This window comes from Culex pipiens, chromosome 2 (genome assembly GCF_016801865.2).
Source record: "Culex pipiens pallens isolate TS chromosome 2, TS_CPP_V2, whole genome shotgun sequence".
In the NCBI taxonomy this organism is placed as follows: Eukaryota; Metazoa; Arthropoda; class Insecta; order Diptera; family Culicidae; genus Culex; species Culex pipiens.
The window spans coordinates 132,339,174-132,350,926 of record NC_068938.1 but is presented as its reverse complement, the minus strand read 5'-3'; the positions used below and the strand labels follow the sequence as shown (position 1 = coordinate 132,350,926).

The 11,753-nt window shown below is 42.1% G+C and overlaps 1 protein-coding gene across 1 annotated transcript; it reads right to left on the bottom strand.

The window, feature by feature from the left end:
• Positions 1 to 4,085: 4,085 nt before the first annotated feature.
• On the bottom strand, positions 4,086 to 7,926 carry LOC120424969 (zinc transporter 9). The gene is made up of 8 exons (XM_039589328.2): positions 7,787 to 7,926; positions 7,512 to 7,701; positions 6,751 to 7,447; positions 6,568 to 6,694; positions 5,279 to 5,685; positions 4,888 to 5,216; positions 4,639 to 4,827; positions 4,086 to 4,581 (listed from the first exon to the last, which is right to left on the bottom strand). The coding sequence occupies exons 2-8, from the start codon at positions 7,605 to 7,607 to the stop codon at positions 4,537 to 4,539; spliced, it is 1,890 nt and encodes a 629-aa protein (XP_039445262.1). The 5' UTR covers positions 7,608 to 7,701; positions 7,787 to 7,926; the 3' UTR covers positions 4,086 to 4,536.
• Between the last annotated feature and the right edge of the window lie 3,827 nt (positions 7,927 to 11,753).

Sequence of the window (11,753 nt, the reverse complement as noted above, 5' to 3'; positions counted from 1 at the left end):
TTAACCAAGATAACACACTTCGTGTTACCAAAGTAATATGAATAATACTGATTCACAGTATTTGTAATCTGAACTTCCAAGATGGCGGCTTCTTCGCTACCCCCTGGTCAGGATCAAGAAGTGTATTGTTATGTAAACAGTAACATACGTTGACAGCTCTAGCTTATAAACCTTATTCAGAAAAAAACAAACATGAGGAATCTGATTACGACTTGAAAGAGTTTACCGATGAAACATTCCGATGAACGCATGACCCTATCGAGGCCCACGAGGCCCGTGGTATTGTTAGCAACATAATGATCCGGGCCAATTATGGAAAATTAAGCAGGAAAAATGCTCAACTGCAGCAAATGATACAAAGAGCGACGGCCTTCTGGACGATGGTCGTCGTTGAAGTTGGGAAATGTTCCTGCACTTAAATGAAATTTAGAACTGAATATCGTTTAAACTTTGTCATAAGTTCGTAATAGACCTCTTTTATTATTTAGGTGATAATCGTGGTCCAACGTCCATTTCCAAACTCACAAATTCAAATTTGTTTGATAAAACAAATTTGCTTTCCAGTTATTACTAGATACTTAGCTATTCACGTCCGTGTTAGGGAAGCGCTTTTTCAGTGGCCAATTATATGCATTTTTAGGTAATGCACATTTTGGTTGAAAGTTCTGAGCATTTAAAAAAAATAAAAACTACATTTTTTATACAGTAACACCGTGATGGTTTGACACCGACTGTTGTCAAACCATCGGGATACCTTTTAGTTTGGCACCCTTTTTCAAGGCGCTCGCACTTTCTACCATAGACAAGAAGGCTTGACGTAAGAAATGAACTAAAATCACACTTAACTCATTTCTCGGGGTACGTTTTTCAATCGGGTTTCGATCAAATAACGAACAATCAATTGAAAACGGTTCAAAATGCTCTCAACTCAAAACAATCCGGTTGAAATGCAATCGGGTCCTACAATTAAGCCTATACATTGGTGTTATTGTTCACAACAATAAAGCTTATTCTTATGAGTACAATGATCTTCTGTACCTGGGTGAGGAATAGTGATTCGTAAAGCCGCCCTAACTTAGAACTGTCAAAGTTTAACAAATTTACTGTTCGCAAAAAGATAGCAAGAGGCAGCAAGTATTGTAATCCATCAATCAGTTTTTTTTTGTCAATAATAAAAAAGTGTCGTTTGGTGGCGTCGGGCTTTTTAGGAATTCAAAGTCATCAAATCGATGCACAGTGGGCAAAACGGATTTTTTATGCCGTCAGATTCTGCCTGTCAAAAGTATCATTTTTAATGTAAAAAAATCACGAGGAATCGATTGGTGACACTCTCAATGGCGGCAAATGACGGCAAGGGCCCATTTACCCCTTATTTATGTGTTTTTCATTAATATCTTGAATTACTGTAGTTTCCTACAGTTTTAAAGTATGTTATCTTATGAAGAAAATCGCTAGGAATCGATTTGTGACATTTTCATTGGCGGAAAATGAGAGCAAGGGCCCATTTTGCCCCATTTACTCCCTCTTCAGATGTTTTTACTGTGCATTCTACAGTAACATTCTTGTAAACTGTATAGGAAATCACGATACGTTTATTATATTGAAACATGAAATGGGCAAAATAGGCCCTTGTCGCCATTTGCTGTAAGTTAGAGTGTTCCCAATCGATTCAACGCGATTTTTTTTGCATAAAATAACTTTTTTATAACTTTGGGAAACCACGGCAATTCAAGATATTAAAGAAAACACATGGGGTAAATGTGGCAAAACGGGCCTATGCCGTCGTTTGCAGTTTATGAGAACACCACCAATCGTTTCCCCATGATTTCCTTCATGAAATAATATACGTTCAAACTGTAGGAAATAATGTCATTTCAAGATATAAATGAAAAACACATTGAAAGGTATTAATGGGCAAAATGGGCCCTTGCCGTCATTTGCCACCAATGAGAGTGTCACCAATCGATTTCTCGTGATTTTTTACATAAAATAAGATACTTTAGAAGTGCGGCAAACTACGGCAGTTGAAGATATTCGAGAAAAACACCCTAAAAAAGGCAAAATGGGGTAAAATGGACCACTTCCCGTCATTTGCCGCTTTTAATTTTACAGCGAGTGGTTTAACGTGAACATACACAAAATATTTCAACATAAATCACTTCAGCAGCAAAAACTATGTCACGCTTGAGCTTCTACTTTGCCAACATAGCCTTCTACTTTGTTTATGTTTACAGCTGTTCTGTCGCTGGAGTAGTGCGGAACATTCGAAAATCATGTTACGCATTCTGTCTTTTCAGCACCCAGTTTTGTACGACCGCAAAGGATTTAAAATTGATTTTGAAAAGGCCATTTTAAATCCATTGCCTTTTCCAATTTCCAATTATTGTTTTTTGAGTGTTTTTGAAACCGCCTTGAGTCAGGGGTATTCAAAAACACCCAATAAGCAAAAAAAATAAAATTTGTTTATTGGACCTTTTAAAAAAAACTCTAGAATTTAACAAAAATAACTTCGTGGCCCTTTTTAACAGTAAGCATACTACTTGACAGCTCGTTCCAAAGGACCATAGTTCTAGAGTAAATTCTCAAAATAACATATGAGTCATGGATTTCCTATGCAGATAGGACCTTTTGAAAAATTAATCGAGAGTCGATCCATCGTAAAATGTTGTCTGTCAATTTATTTTTATGCATTAAAATGAAAAAAAGTTGATTTTAATCGTGTTTTATACCGTAGTAAATTAAAATTTACAATTTTATTCAGGACCATATTAGAACTAACTTAACTATTCTAAGTTTAGTGATTGAAGATTGGTCATAACATAACCCAAAATTTTGTAATTTATTTTGAATGCTTGACCACATTTTTCTGTGGCAAGGAAAATGAAGCGAAGATCACAGAAACACCATTCCTGACAAAATTCCTAGCCTCAACAAGTTGTCACGAGTTGGTTTTCCCTTCTATTCGTCTAATAATCCTATCAGAATGTTTACCTTCTTTGACAGGAGTGGTGGTTCAGCTTTGCTGTTGGTAAATAGTTCGCTATACACCACCATACCTGTCAAAAAATGGTAAATATTATGATCAGCGTGAGTGCAGTGAAAAAAGTGATAGTTTGACACTTTTTAGTTTAAGGGTTAGAGTTGTTAGACAATTTTGCCTTTGTTGACATAGTGTGAACCGATTGGCGTACTCTCCGCAGCAAGTGTTTCGGAGTGGCACTTCGAGAACGATTGGAAAAAGTCTTTTGATTACCCACCATTACACGTAGAACAAATGGTTACATGATCCTAATCTGAATATTTATTGTACTGGAGACCAACTAGCTGAAATTGGTTATACAATTGCCAACCCCCCGAAACTGACATTTGTTTGGGCTGATAAAAGTTAACTGTCACGAAATTGAACCAATAATCAATTTCAACGTACCAAAAAACGCGGTTTTCAGCAAGGAAGCATGATGAAATAGTATTATAAAGCTAGATTTCAACTTACCACTTTTCACAAGATCATTTAGAATTGTATCTATCAGCAGTATAAAAAAGTGAAAATATAACACCTGACACTCTTACTTCGAGAAAACCTGTCAAGCAGCCAAAGAAAAAAAACCGACGCATAGGTAAAAACGAAACGATCAGTCGAAATATGCGCATGAAAGCAAATCTCAGTACGAAATTTATGCAACCAAGAAGATCCTAAATGTATTTAGGAGATATATTCAGCGAGTAGAACATATAATGGAGGGTTTATAACTAGATATGACAATAGTTTATCGTCAGCAAACTCAGAAAGCGATAGGAAGAACATAAAAAGGAAGAAATCTGAAAATGCACAAAGGAATAAAGAAATGGACAAGAAACAAAATGCTTCCCCAAGAATACACTTGGGTAAATGATTAACACCTGCTACAATACTCGATCAGATGCTGACCAAAACCCGACCTGCAATACACAGGGTATTGCATGTCTGATGAACGCCTGAATCCGTTACAACAACGTGGAGGTTGTTCGTGAAATCCCCAATCGAAATCATCCGGCGAATTGTGCAGTTTCTTTCAGATCGATGCCTTAAAAAACTCACTGAAAAGTCACATTAATATCTCTTTATTTCACCGAAAATAGTTACACGTTAGTAATAGATATTGTCTCACTATTTCTGTAGCGCACGGTGCGCGCAAGCAGTGAACTTTAAACATTGAGTTGAACTCGGTCTACACTTTGAACAATAAGTTATAGTTCGCGCGTTCGCTACTGGATCGGTTGCTGCTCAGACTGTGTTACTTTTATCGGGGCGAAAAGCCAGTAGAGACCTTTCCACGCTCACTCGGTTCTTTGTTAAGTACTTAAACTAGCTTAGCGTCATCTCAGGTCCGTGTATCACCAAGTGCGTTCAGTGTTGCGTTGGATAAGTTAGTTAAATAGATTTGTAGCAAGTTTGTTTGAAATTTGGAATAGCTGATTTATTTTCTTCTTACACGTTAAGGGGGGTTTAGATTCGCTCTGCGTAACATTCACAACTTCGTATCGCCCAAGGTCGACTTACAATATCTCCAGATCACAGTGTCGGATTTCGGGGAACTTTTTCTGTAACGAGATCGAATTTTAGTAAGTTCTAGAAATATGGTTAGTAAGTCAACCTACCCTCAATTTCATCTCAATTCGATCGATTTCACCGCCCATCAGGTCGACAATGTTCTCGCCATGCTTCAGCATGTACGCCTCCAGTTCGTCGATCGTCTGGAACGTTTTGACCTCCTCCAGCAGCACGCTGAGGTCCTGCTTGTCCAGGTAGACCCGGGTAAGCTCCCGCCCGTCAAAGTCCATTTCAGCCTGTCCAAAAAAAGCTTTGTTATTTTCAATTCCTTGACGAAGATCACCCGCGATCCTCACCTTGTACCGCACCAGCGAGTTGCCCATGTCGATCCCCTTGACGTCGTGGATTGCCCGGATCATGATATCGCTCTCCAGTTCGGCGTTTATTCTGTCGAGATTCTCCTGCCGGATGGACCGCCCAACCAGCGCAGCCACGTTCGTGTAGATGATGAACGAAGCTACTCCACCGAGCATGCAGCCCACGAGCAGCGATCCGATCGCGTCCGGAATCGGTGATCCCGTGTACGTGGACACTCCCATGCAAGTCGCCGCCAGCGCCACACTTAGCACCGCCGCGGCGTCCTCCGTGAGCACCACATTCACGCACGGATCCTGACCGCGAACAACTGCGAAGCAAAAAGCGCGATCGTAACTCCACCTAGCTCAAAGATCATCAACCGATCCTCACCATAATCCTTGAAGCTCATCCCGAGCGCCTTCGCGCCGTCCCGGCAGCTGTTGATGGCCACCAGCAGCGTTGCACCCTCCGAAACCAGCGAACCGCCCAGGATGAAGAACGCCCAGTAAAAGTCATCGATCGGGTGCGGATCCACCAGGCCCATGATCCCGTGGTAGAACGACAGTCCCGTCCCCACGCAGAAGATTCCCACGCCGGAAATGAGCGACGAGACGTACTTCATGTTCGCGTACCCGTACGGATGGTCCGAGTCGGCGATCTGGGTGCTCTTGTGGATCCCGTACGCCAGAATCAGCTGGTTGATGGTGTCCGCCAGCGAGTGGATCGTCTCGGCGAACATGCTGTGCGAGCCCGTGTACAGCCAGGCGCCGAACTTGAACAGGCAGTTGGTGGCGTTGCTGGAACGGATTGCAAAATCATCATAATCTGCCATTTGCATCAACTACTTACTCAAGGGTAATTTAAGTCAAAGAAAACTGAATAAATTTCACTTCCCGAACACAGACGTGGAATTCAAGTACCTAGAGTGTATAAAATTCTCGAACAAAAAGAATTGTGGTCATTTGTTCAGGATGTCTGCCATACATTTGCTGTTCCGATAGATGTATCAATCACTCAAACCAATTGCAACTTTAAATGAAAAGGGTGGTCCAATGACCGAACCTAAATCTTTGGCCTCCTTGCCTTCGATAAGACTGTAGATGTAGTTGACACTGATCCGCAGTTGAACTCTTCCGAGCTGAAGAGTTGCTCGAGCTTTTGTGTATGGCATGAAAGATATGTTCGTTTTTGCATATTGCAACTCCGTTTGACTGTGGATTCGATTTGACTTTCGTTTCACCACCATGGGCCACATGATTCGGGCTTCTTTGGTGCTACATTACGTTTATCAGTTTGCTCAGCATGACATTATCATGAGACTTCTGCATCTTCCGCACTATTGAGTTTTCGACTATTTTTGGTAGCATCGTTGACTTATAGACTTGCTTCAACGAAAAGCTGACCCCATCTATCAGTTGAGAGGCTCGACTTTAGGAACACAGGAACTTCAATCTGAAATTTAATTGTTTTAGGCAACGGATCCAGATTCTTTGACACCAACGAATCTCTCGGTTATCTATTCCAGGGCTTGCTGAGAATCAGATGGGTTTTCTATTTGAGATACTCCTTGACAGATGATTTTAATAACTAATCCAGATTTGCTGCTCAGTGTCAAGTTTGACAGATGCTCAAACACCGAAATTTAGAACAGTAAAAAGCAATTTCTTGATCATACTTACATGGCAATTGCCGTAAGCACCACCTTCCCCGACTTGCCAAACAGTCCCGGCTCGGAATCGACCACGTTCGTCCTGCTGCCAATCTCCCGCCGATAATCGCGCAGCCTTCGCTTTACGGTGAAGATATCTGCAACACAAAATTATTCAACCAATTTGCTCCAACAACTTCTCAACTCTACTCACTCTGCTGGTGCCGCTTCTTCTCAATCTCCCGCTTCAGACACTCCTTCAGCAGATTCTCCCGCGAGCCCCACACGGCGATCGCCTGCGCTTCCACGTCCTTCCGCCAGTACACCGTAATCGGCGGTTCCTGCTCGTACGGCGATCTTCGCTTCGTCTTCGGCAGCGACTCCAGATCGGACGGCTTCAGCAGAAAGTCCGACATGGCGCGGACCGGAGTTATAAAGTTGCGCTCCAAAGAAGACCGTGAAAAGTCCACCCGGATGCGCTTCTTGGCCAGCTGGCGGTTCTTTTCGGCGAGTTGCTCCTTCAGCTCGGCCTCCACCTTCCGGAGCTTCTCGTCGTCGGTCAGGGAAAGGACTTTAAGCTGGCCATCGCTGTCGTCGCCAAGCGTCTTTGGCTTTTCGATTATCACCTCCTGGAGCTTTGCGTCGGCAGAGGTGGTCGTCTTGACCAGTAGCTTCCCACTTTTGGTGTCTATCTCTAGGGTGGTCTCCTGGGCGGCCTTATCCTTGCCATCCCCAGCCGGTTTGCCCTCTTGTGCGGTGCTATTTGACTTAGAACTAAACGTGAGCTTAGAAATACTGAAAGCATTTTTCGCGTTGACGTTGGACCGACTCAGAAAGTCGTTTGCCAACACTTTGTTCGAGAACTTTGAGTTGCTGAACGCCGACAGCTTCCGCAGTGCAATTAATCCAATCTGGAAACAAAAATAATTGATTTACAAATGACTCATTTTCCCATCTCAAAAAGCGAAATCTCACCTGATTGCTTCCGCCGAGCCGGCACAGCGCCAGGTACGGAAACAAGTTCTGGCGGGTTCCGATCGTCTTGGCCACGTCCACCACTCGGACGATCATCCTCCCGAAATTAGATAATTTTCACACCACGCAACAAACGACGACGAGCAGTGTTTTTGTTGTTTGTTTTGTTTGACCAATTTTGAAGAGAAAGCTGTGGGCGATTGAAAGAATTTGATTGATTTTCTAGAGAAATAACCACTAAATTAATATTTTAATATCTCCCCGATGTTACTCACCCTCTCAACGCTAATATGCCATGATTTGACCAGAATTCAAATCGATTTTTGCAGTAATTTATCAACTTTTTCCGCAATCTCCGACCACCGAACGAAACTTTTGTTTTTCTTTTGGATTTGGAAAGTTGTTTTTGACGTTTCTCTTGCGTGTTGCCAAACGCAACGAACGAGCGACGCCGGCGCGCCGATCAGCTGTGTGGCGGACGCCCTTTGGGAACGAAACACGGAGAAAATGTTAAATTTTGGCGCTTCGCGGTGGGGTCAAACCCGATTTAAATTACAGTATTTGTTCGGTAACTGGGCCAGTCACCGAATGCTGCTCGCTAACTGAGCTGAACGAAAAATAACGAGGGGAACATCGATGCATAATATTTTCCTGATGAAATATAAAAATAAAAGTTAATCAAATTTATTTACAATGCCTATATACTGTCTTACATTTCTTTAATTGTGACATGAAATTTAACAAAGATTTGAAAAAAGATTTTTATTTATTGTAAATGATTGTTGCATCCATTAACCCCTCGGTCTTGCCCTCGGCCGTTTCGGGTTGTTTTGGTTTTTTGACGTTTGTCTGCTTTTTAACTGGGCTACGGCCCAGTTATCAAGCACATAGTCGCCGAACAACTACTCACGCAGAAAAAAGTTTTGTAGAATCAGCCTGTACGAGGTTTGAATCAACAAAATTTTTGTTGAATATAATCAACGCCGATTTTGCGTTGAAACAAACCTTGATTTTCTCGATTCCACAAAAGTCTTTTGTTGTTTTGAAAAAGCTGCTTTGACGTTTAGCGTTGATTCAACAAAAAATATGATTTTCAAATCAACAAAACGTTTTGTTGATTCAAATATGCCTTATTTTTCTGCGTGCTGTATTAACTTTTGCCGTGCCCAATGCATTGGAACATCACCAACGAGAAAGCGGCCAGGCCAATTGCGTAAAGTTAACCGCAAAGATGATTCGTTGAATTGGATTGAGTTTGAAGACGAATGTTCAAACAGCAATACAGTTCTAAATCTACAGGGGAGGAAGAAACGTAAAGATCCCCGCTCAAGTTCCTGTTAGTTATAGCAATTTATCGTTGGAAGCACCATGCTAAGATTTTTTGGTGTTCCGAGACTCTCTGGGATGGGACTTTGTTTTTACCAGAATAATTGCGCATTCTGGTAAAAACATAATTTTAGGGACTTATTTCGTACTCAATTTGAGCTCTAAATTAAACTGGCTTTGGGAATTAAAAATTTCCTATGAAATGATTTAGTGAGCCTAGCTAGCGCTAGCTATTTTACTCGCATGTTTTTCACCTGTCAATCGCAATTTTAAAGTGCGAAAGTCCAGTTTGACAATACGGCTCAGGCGAAGAAGTCGTGTCCTTGATAAAGATATTGTACGATCAGTTCCTAGCTGGACGGCGACTCAGTGACCGACGAAATAGGCGGCGGGTCAGATGCGGGCATAAAAATGTCAAAATCTCTTCCCCCCTCACTTCGTCTCACCATCCAGCTGCAGCTTTGTTGACAAAGAAACGGAGCACGCGGTCGCATGATGGCGGCATCGAGCAAGAATTAGGGGTGATCATGTGATTAAGAATGAAAGTTTTTTCAAGAAAAATATTATTTTTCCGACCGAATAAAAAAATTGCGAGCATGTTCAGACAATTATTCCTGATGAGCATGAGCATGAGCAGCATGAGCATGGTTGACTGCCAATGAGCTGCTACTCCGTTATTGAGAGATCAGCTGAAGTTAAACAATGAATCAAAAATGATCAGTGGGAGCCTCGGTGGGAGCCAACCATCCGTTCACTGTTTAACCCCTGAAGACCCCGACTTTATTAGTCAATACCGGCGCCCTCCCAAGAAGCCTGCAGTTCAACAAAAGGGAGGAATGTTAGTCCGATAGTTGAAGTTGCAGACTCATCAAGCACACAGTTTTTCGCTATATACTTGTTGATACCGCTTGAGACCGTTGAATCCACAGCATCTCCTTCAAGCATCACGTGATTATTTTTTTTTTTTTTGGGTAAGTAGGATAAGGTATTGGCTTTTCGATGCCTCCCGAGCTACGATGCTATGGGGAGGACTTTCATAACAAACCCGTCGGCGAGCCTTCCGAGCAACGATGCTATGGGGAGGTCTTTCTAATTAGCACACCAAAACACTCGCGCACAGGTATTTAAAAACTGAATAAATGTAATTTTTCATCACGATTACCCAGACGACATTGATGATATAGAAAGGACTTTTTTACAGTCATTTACAGTAATACTTAAACTTATTTTAATGCAACAATTCACACGACGTCGTGCCTCCCGATCAACGATGATGTAGGAAGGACTTGAGCAAGCCAATCAGGATGAAACACGAAATAAAATTCTTTTCTTTTCACACACAATGCCGCATAATTGACCGCGCGTCACCACCCAACTAATTGAACTGATTTTTTTCTGCTTGTGGGCAAGCCAACCAGGATGAAACACGAAATAAAATTCTTTTCTTTTCACACACAATGCCACATAATTGACCGCGCGTCACCACCCAACTAATTGAACTCCATGTTCAGACAATTATTCCTGATGAGCATGAGCATGAGCATGAGAGACCACCCATGGTTGTCCTTCTCCGTTGCTGAACAGGACCGTAATATCCCATCAGCACAACTGGCCACACGCTTCAACGATCAAATGATGTTTCCCTTATCAACAGCATGCATGAATGCGCTGAAAAGATAAAACATCACGATCATCAAAACTAGAGCCGGTGCGAATAGGAAACAGTCGTTGGCCACCAACGGCGCCCGCCATGTCAGTTTGTAGATCTCGAGGGGATGGGACGGGAATGTTAGTTAGCACAGGCTGCTACCAAGGGTGGGTTCTATACGATATCCACACCCCCGCGTGTGCCGGAAAACTACTTCTACTTGGGATTTTGTTAGTGGGGAAGGGTAATGGCCAGGATTCATCATAGAGGATGATGATGTGGCCCAATAATCAATGAATTTTGTTGAATAGGGTGGTGTATTATGTATTCTCAAGGCAAACAATCGGATGATGCGGATGAGACCGTTCCCGGTTATTTGGTGTTGAGTTTAACGTAAATGATTAAATCTTAGACAGCCGGCTGTGGAAAGATAGAATCAAAATTATGTGTGATTAAAAGGTGAAATATTAAACTTAGCGTAACATATTTACGCAGAGTTGCCCTGAGACTATTTATACTTTTAAATTATTATAAGATGAGCGACCAATTAATGACTGAAGAGTTATGATGTTATCTGAAGGACTTGAACAATCGCGTTGAAACAATATTTGTCGCCGTGATTCGCGGGAAACGAATGGTCTAATTGAATGATAATTTATATTTTGCTGACGCAATTTATAAAGAATCTTCCCGTGAAACAATTGCAAATCATAGAACAAAGAAATCCGACTGTGATGTGTATCAAATACATGACTAACGAGAAAAACACACCGACGACGATGGACGAAAACGGAACGCGAAAAAAATGCGTCCCGACGGACAGGCACCGCGAAACGAACTGGCTCAGCTCTGCTGTCATCGTGACAACCAGAGCTAGCCGCACCTTCACACACACACGCACGAACTCACCCGAAATACACACCGACGACGATGGACGAAAACGGAACGCGAAAAAAATGCGTCCCGACGGACAGGCACCTCGAAATGAACTCTGTTCAGACAATTATTCCTGATGTCGAAGAAGTGATCAAAAAGCAAAATTTTAATCCATAATTTTTTTCTATAAATTGATTTTTTTCACTCCAACTGGGAACCCCTAGGTCTATCCACGACCGTTTCCAATGACCGTGAGAAGATGCCAGAAAATCCAGCTACGAGCTAAATCCACAATACCAAATAGGCACCAGAACAAGCCAGCTTCGGTAGATTTGCTGGTCAGCAGTTAAAATCGCAATCCAAAGGTGGTCAGATCGAATTCCGGAGTGGAA